The sequence below is a fragment of the Parasteatoda tepidariorum genome, chromosome 1 (assembly GCF_043381705.1).
Source record: "Parasteatoda tepidariorum isolate YZ-2023 chromosome 1, CAS_Ptep_4.0, whole genome shotgun sequence".
NCBI lineage: Eukaryota > Metazoa > Arthropoda > Arachnida > Araneae > Theridiidae > Parasteatoda > Parasteatoda tepidariorum.
In genome coordinates this window covers 17,872,971-17,894,850 of record NC_092204.1, presented here as the reverse complement: position 1 = coordinate 17,894,850, position 21,880 = coordinate 17,872,971, and the positions used below count along the sequence as shown (strand labels likewise).

Below are 21,880 nucleotides of genomic sequence, written 5' to 3'. Positions count from 1 at the left end.
CGCAGCTTTGCTAACAAGAAGAACTTGTAAACATTTTTAAGAAATACTTCTTGATATTTTCTTACAAATAAAATAAATTCTTTCTGAAACACAACAATCCTATTTAGATAGATAAATTAGAAAGAGCTTTATTGTTTTTCTCTCTAGTATACGATAGCTGCCAACTCTCCCCTAAGTTTACAATCATATATTTAAATTGGTAGCAAAATCTGCGCTTCTCTACAAATTATTGGTTGCATAAATTTAATTTAAAATAATTTCGGCCACCACTTCAGGATAACGTTTAATGTTATCTTTTAAAAAGCATGAAGTACGTTTTATGACAAAAATTCATATAATAGTTTATGGAACCGTAGCAAGCCAGATAATCTAGTAGCAAACTTTTTAAAATGGGATATTATAAAGCAAATTGAATATTCCTTAACCCTTTGATACAAAATTTTTATTAAACTAATTTTTCATATTTCTTCATTATTTTGTATTAATTTAGTACAAAATAAATAAAAAATATTACTTTAAGCATTTTAATAGTTTATGGTTATGAAATACAGCATGAAAAGCCGCTTTTTTTCTGCGTTGTCTTCCAAATACGGCTCACTTTGAAGCATTAATATTTCAAATTTGCAGTTATCTAGATTTAAGAGAAACAGATATGCATTATCGAAATTTCTTTAGTTTGAAAAATCAACGATTGATAAAGGTTTGAATATGAAAGAAAAAAAATATTTTTTCCAACCACTTTTTTTTTTAGATTTTATATTTTAGTACAAATATAATTTTGATAATATATTTGTTTTTTAAGAAACTATTAGGCCGTTTTTAATAATTAAAAAACACCAAAATATATTTTTGCTTGCAATTAGAATAAATATACAAAAGAGACCCATCTGCATCAAAAGTTAATTGTAACCTCGCAACCATTTAAATCATGTGGGGATCTGGGACTTTCGTATTTTATGCTTTTTACGAAGAAAGAAAAAAACGTCCTTTTCCTTAAAGAAAATTTAGTAGCCTTAAATTTTGAGTTAAGATTATAATTCATTAACAGAAATACAGGAAAGTCAGAATTGAAATAGTCTGGCTAAATTATTAATAACTGATTTTTTTAAAATTGTATATGATTATACAAATTATATCATAATGTAGTCACCCCATCACTTCTAAAGAAACTAAAAAAGAAAAAAAAAGCCGGAATAAAATATTCCGAAAAATAACACAAGCAAGATGGATAAAAGAAGATACCTCGCGACTCAGTCCATCGCCTTTTAGACCATCATATTGCAAAGGTAAATTGCAAATTTTCGAAAAAAATTGTGACTCGGCAGGATTTAAGGAAATTTTCACTTTTGAAAACTTGAAAGAAGACATAAACCTCAAGTTAATGAATGACAGCTTATAATTGTAGCGACGCATCTTAATCTGGAATGCAAAATATTTAATTTTCTTTTCCCTCCAATTTGTATTCTAGTTACCGAAAAGAGCCACTTTAAAGTTAAAACTTCAAGATAGACTGAAAAAAGGGCCATAAACGTCCCGAGGCGCCCAGATAAATTTTATGATGATGATAATACTTCTCTTCCCTTTTGAAGTACAACACTAAGTACAAATTTATAGTTTGCTACCGCTTCTATTATTTTCTCACACTGATCAGCTACTGTACGCTGCCACTATACTTGTCGCCCTGGGGCATCACCACATATGAAGATGTGGATTAAAAGATGTTTGCGATAAGAGACATTAACGGCCTCAAACGCTCAGAAAAGTCTTAATGATGATAATGCTTTTCAGATCTGGCAAACAAATAAATGCCGAATTATTTCTTTGCACGAAATTCATAAAAAGGGCAGAGTTTTCTATGTAACCGTCTACTTGCCTAATTTCCGTAAGATTTTATTATTATTTTAAAATGATAAAAAACTTGTGCTTCTCTTGTGTGAAGAGCTTAGTGAAAGAACCAGGTAAGTGACATTTTTAGAGAGGTAAGAAGAAAAAAAAAGTAATATCCGAACTATTTTATTATAGATTTGTTAGAAGGCAGAGATAATAACGCTTTAGCGTATTTTATTTACCACTGCCTAATTGGAAATAAACATCACTCAAGCAGACTTAAAACTAATCAGGATTAGTTGTGTGAAGAAAGTGAAAACAACTCTTTTACATTCAGCATACTCATATTGATGCAACCACTTTTGTGTTATTTTCTCTGATTCATTAATACCCTTAAAAAAAGTCACTAACCTGATTTTTGCACTAACTTCATTATAATCCATTAATAAATGAAGTAATCGATTAATAACTTCATTTATTAATTCAATTTAGAATGATTTAGGCCACCGCTGCATGTGAATGCCTTGTATATACGCACGATAATCATACGTCATACCTGTTTGTTTTTTCTCTCAGAGGATGATTTTTTCTATTAATGTGTTACAAAAAAATGCAAATACAAGCAGGAATATTTTTATATTATGCAAGAGCTTAAGCGCACCTTAAAATATTATTATGTATTAAAATATATATATCTGATTAATTTTTATCAGGTGTTGGACAAAATCATTTTAAATTAAGTTTATAAAGCCAAGGATGCCAACTGCTCCGCTTTCTGCAAAAGTTAATAAATTCGTAGCGAACTGAACTGTAAAACTTGTAGAATGAGAATAATTACACTCACTCTTTATAATCATTACCACGAGTTAACTACAATGATGTTGTATTTCATATGATATTGCGAAAGAGTGTTGAAAATATTACTTCAAATGAAAAGTACAATATTTTTTTTACAAAACGGAGCAAGTTGGCATCGCTGTAAATCCAAAAATTAAGTAGAGGAACATAAATTTTGCTGCCACTGCTAATACGTTGAAGAATTTAAGCTCTACCAAAATATAAAAATATTTTTGTTTGCAATTTTTATATACTACCACTAAATAAAATCCTTTTTAGAAAAAATTAAAGTTAGCAGGTGTGGAATTAGTTATATAGTGTAAAGATAACTCGTGGAGATGTAACGTTATGTTATTGTTGTTGTCCAATGCCACTTGGCAATACTAACAAGCCTATTTTAAGACAGCGTTTCTTCTTGTTTTTCAGCAGCACCATCTATGGGCAAGAGTTCGTTTTCTGTCACACACATACGTCACAGCCCGTTTTACAAGGAAAACACATTCACACACCATCCACCAGTCCGCAGATTGTAATATTGATCTGATCCAGTACCCCCAGATATCTAGATTTGGTTTTGAAACTTGGAGGACTTTGTTACCCTGACAGATTTAGCGTACTCCGGTCAACATTTTTCACACGGGAAGTCTTCGACCGGCAAGAATCAAACTAATAACCTTTTGGACAGGAGCCCAACATCTATATACATATTTCTCTTACACGGCAACAAAGAAAACCTCATTACAACTCCCCGAATGGCAACGCTAGAAAATCGACCAATGATTGCCGCTAAAGATGTCACATGCCAAATCTAGCTGAGATGGCTCAACATATAGCGCCTTTAAAAACGGAAACTGAAATAACCAGAGAGAGCATAAGCTAGGCAGTAGTGAGTAATCTTTGTCGATAGATCTCTATTTTAGTATTTTGTCGAAAGCTTTTTTTTTCACGAATTTATATATTACGAATTTATTTGACGATTTTTGATTTATATCACGAATTTATTTGTTTTACTAGAATTTATTTGTTTATGCAGGTTTTTCCATTGCAATTCACTTATTTCAATTTTTAATAGACTTAATTATAGCCAAAATTTTAACCTTTTTAAAGAGATATCAGTTTTAGAAATTTTATCTTAAGATGAACTTCTTCCCTACATTTCTAATAGATTTAACGAATTACATGTCATTTATTTGAATTCAAATTTATTTTAAGGACTTAGTACTCACTAAAAAGAAGTAATTTTTTTTTTAAAAAAAAGTTGTTATATGGATTTGAATGATTGTTTTGAATTCTTAGAATCTTTTGCATTTGCAATGTACCTAAGTTAGTAGTGAGCGAAGCGAGCTTGGTTTGCGAAGCAAACCATATAAGATTGCGTAGCAATTTTCGAGGGTTGGCGAGCGTTAGCGAGGATGGAGCGCAGCCCACTAGTATAACGAAATAACGGTTTAATTACAACCGCTCTTTCCAAGTTTTTCATATTATGCAGCATCTGATGCTTTTTACTAACCTCGAATACAGTGAAGCATGAAATAAAATGAAGCATAATGTCAACTGAATACACCAAAAGAAATTTTTCTCGAAGTGTTAATTACCTCTAATTCTGATGGAAGTGTTATTCAGCAACTATAGATAGCTATAGAAATTAGTATTTCCGACTGCACGCAGCCCACATCCTTGGCAACGCACCAGATTCAGTTTGATTCAAGAATGTAGGTAATCCATGAAATTAAAATATTTCAATTTTGAAATGATGCCATTGAAAAAGTAAACTCTGAAAAATTATATTTTATGAGAGCCTTCCTCTCTTACTATGCTGGATTTTAAGTTAATTTTTTTAATTTTCATTATGATAAATTTTAATATAGTAGAATATTGATAACAGAATATTATTCTGCAAGACAATGTAGAGTATAGAATATTGATGACAGAGTATTATTCTACAAGACAATGTAGAGTATAGAATATTGATGACAGAGTATTATTCTACAAGACAAGGTAGAGTGAACAGTATAGAGTGAAAATTTTGATTTATTAGTTTGGGAGAAATAATGCTTAATAGCTTTTAGAAATTATGCAATATTCTCCCGATCTTTAACCCTTTCGCGCCGACTGTCACAAATACGTGCCAGTATAAAACCGTATCGACCAGGGTAAAAAGATAAAACTGGTAATCAAAGTAATTCTTTAGCAGTTTATATGTGGGCGGAGTTAGAATTGTTTGATTTATTTAATTCACCATTACTTTGTTCAAAATAAAACTATTTTGTTATACTTTGAATTAACATTGATTATATATGTGATTAAACTAACAATAATTATAGTAAAAGCAAAGTAAGTCTGTCAAATTAAAAACGACTACATTTAAGTTACCGTTTTTTATTTAATTACATCCTGATTCTAATTTTGTATGAGTGCTTTTCTGAATCACCCGTCCCCAAGGGGTTAAATTATGACAAGAAAGGTGATAAAGAAAGTAAACTCATAAATGCGATAAAGTATTTAAAGAGAGAAAGAAATGACTTTAATTTTTAATTATTATAAAAAAATTCTAAAAAATAATTTTATTATAAACTTAGTTATGATAAATGATAAAGATAGTACTTTTTTCATATTCAGCGAAGTTTTTATCAAGTTTTATTAAATGAAAAATGATAAATATTAATTTTCAGCATTTTTAAATATCTTGTTGCTACTGATCAACTGAGTTCCTCAGATTGACGTAAAGTTAAAGTCTATAAAATTTAGATTATTCTCATAACACATATTTCACCACTTTTTTAAATGTATCCAGACTGTGGCCTCCCTCTACACAATTTTGTTTTTTAAACGTCTATTCCAATAATGAAATATTTCTGCTTACGTTTTTTTCCCTTTGTTTTTTATATGCGTGATAGAGTTATGAGCAGGAATTGTCGTACCCGCCAGCATTTGAGTTTTGTGCGTTAGATAATTATCAGTGAAAGTAAACTAAAACTAAAAATTTTGAAACAAACAGAGCTTTCCTGAAATATTTATGCAAAATTTAAAAAGTAATGTCAAACGTCTTATGAGGTTATCGCAAATTTTACAGGTTTTAGTTTCACATCAATTTTAGAAATTTAGTTGTACAATTGTAACACAGATACAAATCTTTTTGGCCTATAGTATTTAATTTAAACATTTTCTAATAAGTTCCAATATTTTTTAATATAATGCTACCCTTACATGTGCATTATGCGTGCGCTACACTACTACTATTCAGCTTCAGAAAATTAAGATGAATAAGAGCATCAGTGCAGGATTCAATTACTTAGCAATAAACATAAGTAATTAAGCCAATTGAGAGGTGCTATAAAGTATGTCTGATAAAAATGGGGGGAAAAAACCTGGTCATACGAAGTAAAAAACTTTGGTTATATTATAACCTGGGAATCTGTACCCAAGGGATTTCTTCAGGTAAAGAACCATAGTGGCTTATAAATAAGAAGCAGCTGCTTGTTGTATCACAGCTTCTCAGCTCCACGCTATTTAATTGTCCAAATTTTTCTTAAATTTATCCTAGTTTAAAATACCTATAGTAATTACATTTGAGCGAGAGTCGATCGGAGAAATAGCAATCGCAGCAGGCATGAATCTTGCATCAGAGAAAATCGAAACCCAACTCAAGACACGGGAATGGTAGACGCTATTCACTATACTAATTGAGTAATGCAATGTATTTAAAATGAACAACAGAATGTTTACGGTTTGAAAATGGTTTGAAACGACTAGTAATTTCACAAATTATCAAAATTACATTATCACTATTTATAAGAACTTTAAAATACTCACTTGTTGTCTGAGTTCCAAGAATCGAACCAAAGTTACGTTATTGGGAAAACCCTGGACACCTCCTTGGAGAGGCATTCGATGTTCTGCAGAACATTCTGGACATTTGATTTGGTGTTTGTTTGCCTTGTCTACACATCTTGACAAACACGGTTCTGCGCAGAATGTATGGTTACATGGTAATAATTTAGGATTTCGAAACCTGCCTGAGCACACACTACATTTGAGAAGCTGGTCCATGCGATTCCATGGTGACGACATCTTGAAGATAACGTTAATGTAAAGATAAGCACTTTAATTTTCAACTTAATGAAGAAAGCAGTTCATGCCTTAGGATAACCTGTCGGTAAATAATCGTTTCATTCCAAGAAACGAACGTAATTAGTATCTGTGATATAAATAGCTTTTCTTTTTATACATATTAGACCATCACAATAATTACAGGATGTTGACATCTTGGAAACACGAAATACGTTGCAGAAAAAAAAGAGTTGCGTAATGTTGAAAAATGGCGTTTATGTATTGTTTTTGTTTTATTTTCATTCAGTTATCGAAGGTAGTGTAGAAACAAGCTACGTTTTCTTCTTATTCAGCGGAGTGGGGGTTCTTCTGAGGAGGGAGATTATTCTGGTGGAACAACAGGTGCTGGTCGCTGTCCAACTCTTCCAAGAGAAGGAATGTCACTGTTACATGAGTGAGTCACAGCTAAGAGGCTAAATTAATCCATTCTTCATTGCCAAATAACTAAAAGGCAACTGTCGAAAGGGTTTGCTTGAATATTTCAGAGGCTTTAATTCTAGAAATAGAATAAAAAATATGTTAGAATTTTTAACTCAATGATTGTAATGAGCTGTAATTTAGAGCAGGATTTACTTTGCCTTCAAATAAATGAAGAGTTTAAAAAAATGAAGAAGAAAAAATAAAAAGAAGTTTTTTATTAAATAGAAGTAATACAATCATAGTAAGCAAGCTTACTTATAAATTTCACGCACTTAAAACATATACAGCCCTGCCTACAACTACGCTTTTTTTATAAAAATATTTTATAGAATAGAAGAGTTGGAACAAGGTGGTGTTGTATATGAACTTTTAAATCATTTATATGTAGTGGTGTGGAAAATAAGTTTGAATTAGTAAAAATAATAATACTTAAAATCCTTAACTTAAATACCACCAGAATAAATGTTTACGACAAGGGTAGAAAGTTGGCTGCCATGATTTAAGGATGGTTCTCGCGCCGTGTAAAAAGTGGTGTAGTAAACAAAACGCAATAATAGGAAATAGGTTAAAATAAGCAAAATTCTTTTATTTGATTGTTTTAAAGATTCTCAGAAACTAGAACTAAGCTTCATTAGTAACGGTGTTCGTAGGGCGCGAAGTGTTAGATACATTCCATTCTTCTTTCAGTTGTCGTATCATTGAGAAGCAGGCCTTCCAACTACTACACTTTTTGTAAAATATTTTATAGGGCGGAAGACAATTAAAGTCCAAAACTAACAGAATTTTTAGTAATTTTGCCAATATTTTCAATGGTTCACCTTATTTTAAATGACTCTTTATAGAAACTTTCGAATTATTTACAAGTAATGTTATGAAAAATAACTTTAAATCAAATTTGAAAAGGAGAGGGCAATACATTAAAGTACAAAATTAGCAATCGACGAAAATTTTCTAGGCAGGCTTGGAGAAATAGCCAACAGAGTGAAAAATACTTTTAAAACAGTTTGATCTAATTTTATGTGTTTAATATTGCTAAATGTAGTTGCAAATAATTAATTAAATTGTGAGATTGAATATTTCCAAAGAAAAAGAGGGCTAACATAATTATTTGAATCTTAACCTTTATTTTGCAAAATTGGGACATTCGTGTGCTCAATAACATATTAACATCTTTAAATAAATATCTTTATATAAGGTAAAAGTACTAACATATATAGTACCTTCTATAGAAAATATATGGTTTGCTTAACAGCATATGTCCTACAGTTTGTTTTATATAAGTAAATTTCTTGTGTACAAATGTTGCTTATACTCTCCCTTCAGAAAGTGGGTTAAACAAAGAAATAAATATTAAAACACTCATTTAACTTCCTCTGGGACTAGTTTTCTACTAATGAGGCAAAAACTGGCAGCCATGTGACGTCAAATTTTCAGCCTTTTTTTACGAACTGTACAAAACCATGCATCAAGATTTAAAAACTAATACAGTGAAACCTCTCGAGAGCGACCACTCTCTGTTCCATAGTAAAATGGCCGTTAATGGAGGTTGGTTGTTCTTAGGAGCTATCTTCATTGATTTCAAAATGAAATCGAAGGTGCATGATTTTTCGCAAACGATTTTAATTTTAGTCAGCATCATTTTCTTGGTGCAGAAATGCCACTTGTGTTGTCGTTATGAAAGGACGGATCGATGCAAAAAAGCAAAGCGTCTATAAAAAGGATCCCAACTGGTATAATTATGTGTAAAAACACATTTACCAATTATGAATGATGGAACTATTTGAAATAAATAAATAATTTTTTTTTTTATATTTGAAATTTATTTTTTATCATAAAAATTAGCTTTAAAAGATAAGAAGAGATTTGTTTGAGATGTAAAGTTTATTTAATCTACTTATTTGTTTTGTTAATATTCTTTGTTTTGATATTTTTTCGAGTTTCCCTTGTTGACCTTTTCTGTATTTGGCGTGGAGATCTGCCCGGCAGCTGGGAGAGGTTTTAATTGTTTGTCCTAAAGCTTTTCTTCAACACAAAGTCTATGGAGAAATTTCTGTGTCTCCCAAAAGTGGTCGTAAATAGAGGTGGTTCCTGGAGGTTTCACTGTATTAGATTTTTAAATCATTAATATATTGTGATACGTATTATTGATATATTTTTCCTGTCTTAAATAAATTCGAATGATAATAAGATAGAAAAATATGCTCAACAAATAAAATAATGCACTCTTTACTCAATATTATAGATTATTCAACATTTCTTAATTAATTAATATTTTATCGACGTACTTCTAGAAAAGAACAAATAAAAAATTTTAAGGTAAAATAATATTATTAATTCATAATTATTATATTCAATCTCCTAACCTGCAATTAAGTATAAAAATGTTTCAGGCATAAGACCAGCCACTTGTCTCTCCAGATCCTAAATATTAATCACTATTGCTTCATATGATTAAAAATAGAAAATTCTGAAGTAAAAAAAAAAAGAACCGTAGAACGTTGTGAAATCATTCAGTGTCTTTTTCTCATTTCCCAACATTTGGCATGCTTTGCTCAATTTTCGGGAATGCGCAGAAAACATAAAGTTGTTTAAATTTAGCTGTTCCGACAGGTGATATTTCCGTTTGAACAAAGACACCGTTTTCTACTTTCACTCGCCCCCACCCCTTCCCATCTTTAAAATTTTATTACGTCAGACCAGCTATGTTATTATAAAGATTTCAGCCGTGATGTTTATGTAATATTTTCATTTTTGCGAGATGATTGCGAAACTCGTGTGCAAGAATGATCTGCTTTCTGGCATCAGAATAGTTGAAAGTGGAAGAAATAGTCATAGATTTCGAAATAAACTATTTTAAATAACGTCATAAATCACTCAAAAATTTATTATTTATGCAATTAAATATTTATATACTCCGGATCATATACTAGAAGTTAGGGACAGAGAACCATCGAAATTACCCTCAGAAATATTTTGTAGTAATTCTATCATGCTGAATGTTTATAAGTTGGCTATCTAGTCAATCGTCTCGTGTCACTAGGGTTCTTCTGCTATGTCGACGGTTAGCCATGACCTCCCCAGGTGCGACTATCTCTTGTAAAAATCCATAACAAAAGAAATCCATTGAAAATTTTATGTTTATTCAAAATGTTTATTTATGTAATTAATTATTTATGTACTCCGGTCCGGATCATATACTAGAAGTTAGGGACAGAGAACCATCGAAATTACCCTCAGAAATATTTTGTAGTGATTCTATCATGCTGAATGTTTATAAGTTGGCTATCTAGTCAATAGTCTCGTGTAACTAGGGTTCTTCTGCTATGTCGACGGTTAACCATGACCTCCCCAGGTGCGACTATCCCTTGTAAAAATCCATAACAAAAGAAATCCATTGAAAAATTTTATGTTTATTCAAAATGTTTATTTATGTAATTAATTATTTATGTACTCCGGATCATATACTAGAAGTTAGGGACAGAGAACCATCGAAATTACCCTCAGAAATATTTTGTAGTGATTCTATCATGCTGAATGTTTATAAGTTGGCTATCTAGTCAATCGTCTCGTGTAACTAGGGTTCTTCTGCTATGTCGACGGTTAGCCATGACCTCCCCAGGTGCNAGACAGAGAAAACATCAATTCCACCATGCGCAGTATGTTGCTGTATTTCGAGATTAGAGGGTCATTTTAGAAGTGAGGAGCTAGACTCTTGTAAGATAACAAAAATTGAAAATATATCACGAACATTAACGAGAAAATGGCCGTCCGCGCGGACGTTGGATTCGAGAAATTTGTTGTCCGCGGGGTATTTTTGAGTGCCGAGGACGGGTGGGCGGGCGGTTTTTCGAGCCCTGCTATCTGGTCACTCGTCTCGTGTCAATAGGATTTTTCTGCTATGACGGCTGTTAGCCATGACCTTCCAAGGGCCGACTAATTCTTGTAAAAATCCATAACAATGGAAATCCATTCAAATGTGTTATGTTTATTTATGTAATTATTATTTATGTACTCTGGACCATATACTAGAAGTTAGGGACAGAAAACCATCGAAATTACCCTTAGGAGGATTATAGAGCGATTCTATCTATTATGCTGAGTGCTTATAAATTGGCTTTCTGGTCACTCGTTTCGTGTCATTATGGTTCTTCTATGGCGACCGTTATCCTTGGAAACATACCAAGGAGCCACTCTCTCTCTCTTGTAAAAATCCATAGCAATGGAAATACGCCAAAAAAATTATATGTTTGTTCTAAAATAAATACAGTTTTGCCACAGGCATCGTAGCAAAAATCAGCATCTGTTCTAGTTAATCATCATATAATAGATATTTCAAATTAAGAAACTTACATCTTAACATATAAAAATCAGATCATTAAATCAAAAGTTTATCAGGGTGTAATGTTTGCTATGTTACACCCTAAATAATTTTTTATCGAGTGTTTAGACTAGTTTCTACGAGGTTTAGGATGTAGCGTTTCACTAGAATTCTTCTGATGGTGGCTGACAGGCTTACAGGAACTTAATAGCCACTACCTCCTGTGTGGTATTGTATACCACAAATGAAATATTTGTTTTATAACATAAATATAATTTTCTATAATTAGGTATAATACATGGTTTAATTAATTTACAATGAATGCCATTAAGTTAATTATGTTACTTTAATGTAGTATATATTTGTTAAATTAATATATTTTAATTAAGAAAAATTGCTGTGATTTAATTACTACCTCCTCAATGGAATTTATGTTACCAATTACGAATTATTTACTTCATGTGTGAACTAAAGTAATTTTTTTTCAATACGCTACTTTCATAATATTGGATAAAAAATAATTTAAACAATTTTTCTTAATTAAAAATTATTAATTAGCAAAAAAATACCGCATTATCTTAATGACATCCATTGCAAACTAATTAAAACATGTATTATTGTTAAAAATATAGAAAAACATATTTATATAACAAAACAAATATTTCATGTGTGGTATATAATAACCACAGCTCCTATATCTTGGATTTCCAAATCCCAACCACCCCAAAAATTATTCATTCTCGGGTTTCAAAATTCCAACAGTCCCAAAAACTGTTTATTCAAATAAAAGTATGTATACTGGATTCAAAAATTTTTATCGTGAGTCTTCAAACTAAATAAAAAAAATTGCATTCTATGTAAAAATCTGATCATCAGGCCAAAAGTTGTAAGGGGCATTTTTTTTTAACCATGCCTTCTAATCAGGGGCCCCCATCAGGGGGGAAGATGGGACCACTTACAGTTTGGGGGGGGGGATTTTTACACTAAATAAAGCGAATAGTTTGGGGGGGAATTTAGAATTTGCCCAAGAATGCGCCCAAGAGCTTGGGAGGGATAGGGACCACTGCTTCTAATTCTAATGCCAGAGAAACGTTCAAAACTGGTGTGCTATCATTTGATCAAAGTTGATTGTTGGATAAGACGTTTTGATAAGATCATCATTACTCAAGTCAAAATTTTTTATGGTTTTCCATTGATGAACCAACATAATCTTGATGGTAACAATAATTCCATCATGAACCATTATATTTTTTGATGGTAACCAACATAAATAACCATCATCCCAATGTATGAATTCGGACTGATTTATGATAGGTTAACATGAAAACAATTGTTTTCATGCTATATTCCTTATAACTAACAAGAATTTCCATTAAAACATCATGGAAATGTACAATTGGAACCATCATGAACTGTTGGTTCATGAGAATCAAACATCTCCTGATGGTAAACCATCATAGTATTGCAGCATTTTCCAACATTTATAGGGAATGATGGAAGTTTGTTGGCATATCAAACACCATGAACGCGTAATGGAAAATGTTGGATGATGGTGACCATCAAATGATGTTGGACCATCATGAATCGCACTGAAACCAACATAAACCATCAAAATTTTTTGATTGGACCATCAAGAATTTTAACTTGGATAGGAATCTTCTGCTGTTGGTGATCGGTCTTATCAGGAATGTACCTAAAAGAGAGCAACTGCCTCCTATATCTTGGACATCTCGATCCGTCGACAAAAGTGATATGTTTATTCAAATAAAATATTATTTATGTTATCGATTCCATAAACATTATCATCTGCTCCAATTATTTATCACATTTTCAGTGGATCCTCAAATTAAGAAAATTGCCTTGTTGTATTAAAAAATCTGATCATTAGTTCAAAAGTAATTCAGAGAGAAAAAAAAATTTCTTAGCTTTTTGCATTGTATCTTCCAATACTTATAACAGAGGAACATCCAGAACCCGATTAGAATTGATTGTAGCTTAAGGAGTAAAGTCACAATCCTTAGAGATTTCGAATTTTAGGCTTAAAAATAGCTCTTTCTTTTAGTTATTTTCTTCAGAGATTCTTTATGAAAAGTAAACAAGGAAGAGGGGGGAATGATCCCATTGCTCTCTTTCTTTTCTTCTTTTTTTCTCTTATTTTGGGGTGGGAGAACTAAAGTGAAGAGAAACATTTCTCACAGTAGATCAAGGAGAAATTTTTTTTTCTCTTGCAAAAATGGAGTAAAGCTGTTATCTCAGTTACGGCATGAATGGAGAGGATATAAATATATATAACTGCCAGATCTAGGATTTTGTTTTTGCTCAATGACAAATGTTTAAGGAATTATGTGTTTCTTTAAGGATATTGTTAAATATATTAACTACATATTTCAGGTTCCAGTTATCTTTGTTTCAGGTTTTTTTTTTCTAAAAAAGAAGCTGGGATTTTCTTATTTTTACTCCGATAAACAGAAATGATTTAACATGCTTGGTTTCAAAACATGTTCTGTTTAATTTTCGAAAACTTCAATGAATATGAAATGAAAAAAAAATTCTTCAAAGATGCCAATAATTTCCGTTTTAAGGGGAATAGTTAACAAATGTTTAAGGAAATAGTAAAGGTAAAATAGTAAAACTATTTTAGTAAACTATTTTACTAAATAGTAAAATAGTAAAACTCGTAATGTTTAAGGAAATAGTAATAGTAAATAGTAAATAGGAAAAGTACTTTTAATATACAACATGTAAAAACGCTGTATATTTCAGATACCTATAATTGTGAAAAGTACATTTAATGGCGATTAAAATCTTTTTAACTCAAGATTATAAAATCGATAATACAATGTCGCAATAGCTAACTCTCCCGAATTTTAGCGAAGATTTTCTTTTTATACTAACATCAAAATTTAGAGTACTACTTCTTGAATACTATATAGTTTTTTATGCTTCTAAAATATTAAAGAGGTTAATTTACAGTCTTAGCAAGATGGTAGCAAAATTTATGTTTTAATTATAAAATAAGATAATTAATGCTTTATTTAATTAATTCGATTTAAAATAATTGATTATCATTATTATAAATAATTGAAACAAACATTTTGAAGACTTAATAGCCAATTGATGTGATGTTAGTTATTGACGAAATGTAAGAACTTATTACTTTGAAATTGATGAAATTTCAAAACCATGTATTTGTAAAGTGCGGGCAAAATTAAAGAAAGTGTATTTACTTAAATGTTTTTACTCCGCTACTCATTTCTAGTGTAAAACACTTTTGAACAAACATTGTATAATTTGGCTGTAATGTTCATTGGACAATTTCTTTTTCCCCCATTAAAGTGAATGCTAATATCACATTTGATCTCATACTCATATGTTGTAGTTATCTTAGCATCAGCCCCGCAAGGGGCTCTAACTAATTCATTTGAGTGGGAATGTATGATAAATCGCCGAAGCGCAATTGAATGGTGAAGCACATTTGAACATCTTAGTGACAGGGATGACACAGGTGACTAAAAATGTCAAAAGTGGTAGTAATTCAACTTTTTTTATTTATTATATCATTAATTATATAATCGTAACTACCACTACGACTTAAAATTTAAATCATTCATATTTAAAGTACCCTATAATTATATATCAAGCTATCTAAACTAAAAAAATATATGCCAGAAAAAGTAGCCAAGTTATCTCTTGTAATAAAATTTAGAATTTTATTGGTCACCCCGTGGTAACCCTGTAGTGATCTGTGGCTGATTGCCAAAAAGACTGATTATTTCCAAAATAAAAGTATTAAAAATGTAATACAAATACATACTCGTAAAATAATTATAGTCAGAAATTCAAAATTTTGAAGTTATTATTCTGAAGAAGTTAATGAAATTAACTTCTTTTCATCGTGACGAACGAGATAAATCGTCTTCAGGGAATACTCACTGTGCTCTATTGTTGCATTAGTTAATATGATTATTATTTCTTTAAAGTAAAATGTAAAGTTATTATTTACAGTGAATTGTTATTGTTGAGAATAGATTAACTCCTCCCGAATATTATCTAATATTGAAATAGTTCTTCTACCAGTATTTTCTCTTTTCCGTCCCGCTTTCAGGAGCAACACCCGGCGTGAACGTGTTAAGATAATATTTTCAGAACACATAAAAATTTAACTATTGATTTCTAAGAAAGTAGTTGCAAATTGGTATACAACTGCAAATTTTATAGAAAAAAAATTTCTTCGACGATCATTTTTTCAAGTTGTTTTTATCTTGAGCTCATTTATTCTAATAAAGTAAAATCTCAATAGAAAATGCGAAATTTGATACATTGCGGTATGATATTTCACGAAAAACGAATAATTCATTTCGAAGCAGAAAAACGTAATTAATTTACATGTTTACGAACTTAAACAAAGCACTCTTATCCCATTATTTTTTTAAACTAGTTTCTTTTATTTATTTTGATCTCGTTTTTTCTAACGACGTAAAATCGTATTAACCTTCCTGCAATAAAGTTGAATAAACCAACATAAGAAATAAGAATGCTTTTGTTGGAAAGCTGGAGAAAGCTTGTTGTTCTTTTTCCAACTGTAGCATTGCTATTTTCTTTGGACTCAGCTCAAAGGGGTGTAGGCGAGAATAAGAAAGGTGACGATGAAAAAAGAGTGAGCTGTTTTTCCAACAGTAGCCTACTACCTTCCAGGAAAACTCAAAATCTCTGGCTCGTCACTGTTGAACTGGAATTCGGTGTTTTTTATGTGTCCAAGTTCTCACGGGAGGATAATCATTCACACTCAAACGATGGCAACTTTCTTTTGTTTTTTTCTCTCCCTTCAAGTCACCCTCTTTAAAAATCTTTTTTGGCATTACGAGATCTGTAACAGTTTCAGACTCTTAACATTCTTTTAAACTTTTTTTTTTTAGTTACAAAACTGGATAAATTATTCACAGTAACTTATCATCGGATGTTTCTGAATTTGTAAATATTAAATTGGAATAACGACTAATTATAAATTAGATTGAATTGCTAATTAAGTTAAAGCACAAAAAGATTCAATCAGCCAAGCAAAACTAGAACTTCATTATTGCTTTCGATCTAATCATCGAATTTCCGTATAGTAAGTCTCCGTAGATTGATTTAAACATTTAACAGTTACTGATTAATTAACAATACCCAACAATAAATTTAAAAAATCTAAAAAGTTCTTTATTCGAATGTCGTATAATATGCATAACACCAGGGTGTGTGGGTTTCTTTTCATGTTCATCATCATAATAAAACACTCTTATTACATGTAATGATCATCTTTAACTACAATGATTGTATATTTCGAAAACAAAATATTCTGACTTCTTGTGGAAAATATCGACTTTAAGTGTGGGGGGGGGGATAATGAGGAATCAGAAGCATTTACAGGAGTTGGCGAGCAGGGGGTGGACCTTCCTAATTAATTTAAGACAGTCGTCCTTTGTTTTGTGCTTAGAATATTTTATTAACTTTAAGATATTAACTCTTACCGGAACGGTATTTTGATTGGAGATTTTAGTCAAGCAGGATATTAAATAGTGCAAAAGTGAAGTGACATACTTTAGCTCTTTGTTCTTTTAAGACTACTCATACTCATATGTGGTGGTTATCTTAGCATCAGTCCGCCAGGGGCTCTAACTTATTCATCTGAGTGGGAATAAATAATAAATCGCCGAAGCGCAAATGAATGGTGAAAGTTGGGGTTCAGTAACATTTACTGAGTGAAAATTAAAATTAAGTAGCGAGATTAAACAAACAAATTTAAGAGAAAGAAGAGGTTTTTGTGACAGACTGCCTCGCCTCCCCACGAGGTATTACCCCCGAGCTTCTCAGATGCAGAGTGGCCACATAGCCTCAGAGAAAAGGAAAAATGCATGATAATAAATACGCAAAAATATATATACAAGTATTTACAATTATTTACAAAATTTATGGGACAAAACTCCATCGGATAGGAAAAAGGCGTTCTTTTAAGAATAGAATGGTAGAAATCATATAAATCTCGGTGCGCTGCCGCGAAGCGGCATTAACCGATTCATCTGTATTACTTAATCGATGATGAGGAGTAGTGAGGTGGAATGGAGATGGGGGGAAGAGGGGGTGCGTAGCACCAAAAATCGAGAGTGTATTTCGTGTGCTAGGGCAACATCATATTCCTAAGGAAAAAGGCAGTGATTGGACTAAATTTAGTGTTGTCGTCAATTAATTCAAAATCTAAGAGTGAGTTAAAATTGCTGGTGGTACAGGTTTTTGCTTCATCGTAGAAATTTTTGTTTAAATTTTTTAAATAGACGTTGATGTCATCAATTTTAAGATCCCTTTTTATACTATTATTGCTAATGCATTTAGGGGCGCCGACGAGTCTTCTTATATTCTTCCCTTCTGCCATAGAGAGTTTATTTTTTAAATGATCACTTAGAGTGTTAATGCCGGGGCAGGCATAAGTTAGAATTGGCCTAACTGCCATTAGATAGACAGTGCGCTTGCATTTTAAGTCTAAAGATGACTTCGAGTTTAATATGGAGTTGAGGGCTCAATAGGCACCATTCGCTTTTTTAATAATTATATTTATGTGTTGTTTCCAACTTAAATTAGAGGTGATGGTGACTCCTAGATATTTTGCACTCCTTGTGGGTTTAATGATCTGCTTCTATAGGACTATATCAGGAATAGTTCTACCTTTCTTTTTACTATTGAAAATAATCATTTGGCACTTATCCGGGTGTAGTTTTATCTTCCATTGTGAGCACCATTTTTCGATATTGTAGATCTTCTTTTGCATGTATTTGAAGGCTTGTAAATGACTCATAGATTTCGTGATAATTGCTGTATCGTCGGCATATTCTTTTAAGAATAATGGTTGTTAAGCGTTTTAAAAGCAATTAGTTTTACATTTCTAGTGGTTTGTAACATTTGTTGAATTAGTGTTGCCATACTGGTCACACTGCACCTATAAGAGTTAACTTACTAAGCAGAAGATTCGAATATTTAATTTTGAAGTGAAAACTAATAATAAGAAATTTTCAACTTCTTTATAACAAAATTGATAAAAATCGCGTAAAATTGAACTGTTACACTGTTCAATTTTTACAATGGCGAAAAACTATTCATTTTATCACTGATATAAAAAAAATTTGTTATTTAATTATTTTATTTTATTTAATTACTTGCTTTTATTATTTAATTATATTATAGTTTAATTATATTTTTATCGATGATGAAAAAAATCATGATATTGATAAAATTCAAATTACAATCTATCAATCGAAATCATGTTTTCGAATTAAATTTATTTTTAGAATAGATTATAATCTTTCGAAACAAATAGCAATTTTTACATTTTAAAACAATTGCCTCCTCTCAACCTATACATTTTTATTTATCAATTTGATTTTCGTAGTTATGTAATGGCACAGCCTCTTAAAAATAAGGGATGATGCGTTTGCTTCTGAACTAAGAGCTATATTATTACTTTCGACCGAATTAACTCGTGGGCAACGAAACATATGATATAACCTGTTCATATCTGAGTAATTTGGCACCAAGTATAAGATAATAATCAAAAAACTTCCAAAGTTACAGCGAAAATACTAAATACCGTTTTTTTTTAAATTGAATTTCGCAGCTCTAAAAAAATTAAATTATAAAAGTTCTTTGTAATATTTTTCAGTAGTGTTTGCATTAAAATAGTGTTTGCATTATGGTAAACTTCAATAAAAAAAATTCAGAATCCTAAGTAGAATTTTAAATAAGTTATAGAAAGTGAAAAAAAAAATACATAAATGCTTTCTTTCCTTATAAAATAAAAACCACCTAGACCTTTTAAAAAATTAGGTAGGGTCAGATGGGGGAAAATGGGTACATGGGGTAAAGAGGGTGTATATTTAAAAGACCAGTAAGTTGAGATAATTTATTTAATATTTTTAAAGACATTTACGGGCTAGCATTTTCATTTCAATTTCAGAAACTGAAAAAAAAATTTTTAATGTTTTTTAACTATTTGTTCATGATTAATTTAAGTATATTACTTTAAGCTGAAGAACTTTCTTTTAATATCATTAAAATCTATCAAAAACTATTAATTTCAGTTCAAACTGATAGGGGAACATCTAAAGAACAGATCTACATAGAAATTAAAGATAAAATTATAAAATTCTATTTATTATGAATTGCTTTCTAAGGTAGGGTAAAGTGGGTACATGGCTAGGCTTAGCTAAGTGTTGAATGATAGGAATATTTTTTTTACTTCTGCGTTAGCTCTTGTAAGTATCAAATGCTCTTTATTTTATAATGAAATAGCTAAGAGATGATTTAATTGTTTGATTATAGTCCTACATAGTGATTTTAACGCTGAAAATAAAATTTCTTTTAAATTTTATTATTTAAAGAGAAGAATGATAGAGGGAAAAACAATACAACAGAAATATAATACAATTAAAAAAAATTACATAAATAGCATAATGGTACAATTTAATGAACATATTTAAATATATAGATGAGTTTTCATGCAAGTTTCTGCCTTCATTATGGCAGTTTTTTCATGGAAAACAAAAGGTTAGGAAAAAAAGAACAAAACAATTTCTTTTAAGTAACTAAATTCAGCATAAATACCTGTTTGCTATAAAAAGTAAAGACACTTTAAATTACCACTATAGATGTTAATTTTGCCACTTTTATTTATATTTCAAACTTGGCAGAAAGTATGTATATATCAAGACGGAAAAAAAGTAAAAACTGGTTACAAAAAAAAAATTTTTTTTTTTTTGCTTTTTTTTCGGGAATAATAATCTATAACTACTAAACTTTTTTAACAGATGCAATTTATAAATTGAATTGATTCTTCCACGAGAAAAAAAATAATAGCAGTGAATTGTTTATTGTTAAGAATAGATTTACTTCTTCCGAAAATTATATGTTATTGAAATAATTCTACTACTAGTGTTTTCTCCTTTCCTTCTCGCTTTCAGACCTGATTTCAAATAAACCAAAAACTATTACAATTTTAGCTTCTTGATAAAATTGTGCAAAGTATATTGCATCAGAAGTGAAAACAAAATTTGATTAGCCATGAATATTAATAATAAGAAAAAATTAAAACTCTAATTTAATAATAATAAGAAAAAAAAATATTTTTTAGCTTTTTTTTAAATATAATCATGATACATTTATTTAAGAACATTTTTTTTTTCTAAAACAATGTTTGCATATGTATTTCAGAGAAATATATACTAATTATAGAGCTATACCCCCTTTACTCTAGGGTAAAGTGGGTAGATCAAAACATGTTTCTTGTAATACATAATTGTAAGAAAACAATCACGAAACAAAATAGATAAAGTATCAAATAAAATAGATAAGTTATGCCTCATATTTAATCTATATGAATCCTACGAATTTTTGAAAAAAACCTGCCTCTACATTAAATACAGAAATAAAATCTTCCGGAAAACTTAGCAGTGATGCATATGAATTAATGTTTTAATTTCGATCAGAAATTTAGAAACCAATGCTAGAAAAAATCAGATTAGACTACACTTGATAGCCTATCACTTCACTGTTACAGCAGAGATGCCAACTGCTCCGGACACGCCAAAATAATTTTAAAAAAACGGTAAATAACTACAAAGTAAATTTGCAAATATTTGACTATTTTTGCTTGCCTTTCAAAAAGGTATAGCATGACACAAATACTATGAAGTGATGAAATATATAAGCCTACGAATTATTTAGAAATAGTAGTGGATAAAAGTCTACTAAACTGAATTTATAAAACCAAGAATCACAATTGATAAACTACCACTTCAATATATATATTTGCTGTCCCAAGGAAATTGGCATCTCTGTTACAGTAACAATAATCTTATGCGAATATAGCAAGATAACTCATCAATTTATTATTTATATCACTTCACAAATACTGGTAAATGAATAATGTTGAAAAATTGTTATCTCGCTTATTGAATATTAATTTATTTCATAAAAGATTAATTTTTTTGTCATTATCTTTCCCTAAAATTACATCACAAATTTCAGCCAAACACCGCAATAACATATTTTAAATTCTAAGTCATTAACTCACCTCTTATTTAAAAAGCCATTTTTCTTAGAAAAATCCAATGGTACATAAATTTTCACGGTCACCCTTTCGACTGGCACTTTCGAACAAAACTGAAACTAAACAGGAGCAAACGATCTTTCCTCCACCTCGTCGTCCGATCTTCTTTCCGCAGTTAACTAGACTTTTCTTGCGCGATTCGCCCTCCAAAATCGGGCCGTGTGGAACTATATTTATCCGCGCATCGAGGTGCTGTGGAAATGAAGTCAGGGTATTCATACGTGCATGCTGCC

General features: G+C 30.7%; 1 protein-coding gene across 1 annotated transcript in view; it reads right to left on the bottom strand.

The window, feature by feature from the left end:
• Positions 1–21,880, bottom strand: part of LOC107438284 (RING finger protein nhl-1) — a gene marked incomplete in the record, with an annotated part of 57,565 nt that extends 35,685 nt beyond the window's left edge. The window contains 2 exon segments of the mRNA XM_043041085.2: positions 6,478–7,270; positions 21,612–21,880. Coding sequence (XP_042897019.1) covers positions 6,478–6,735 — 258 coding nt within the window.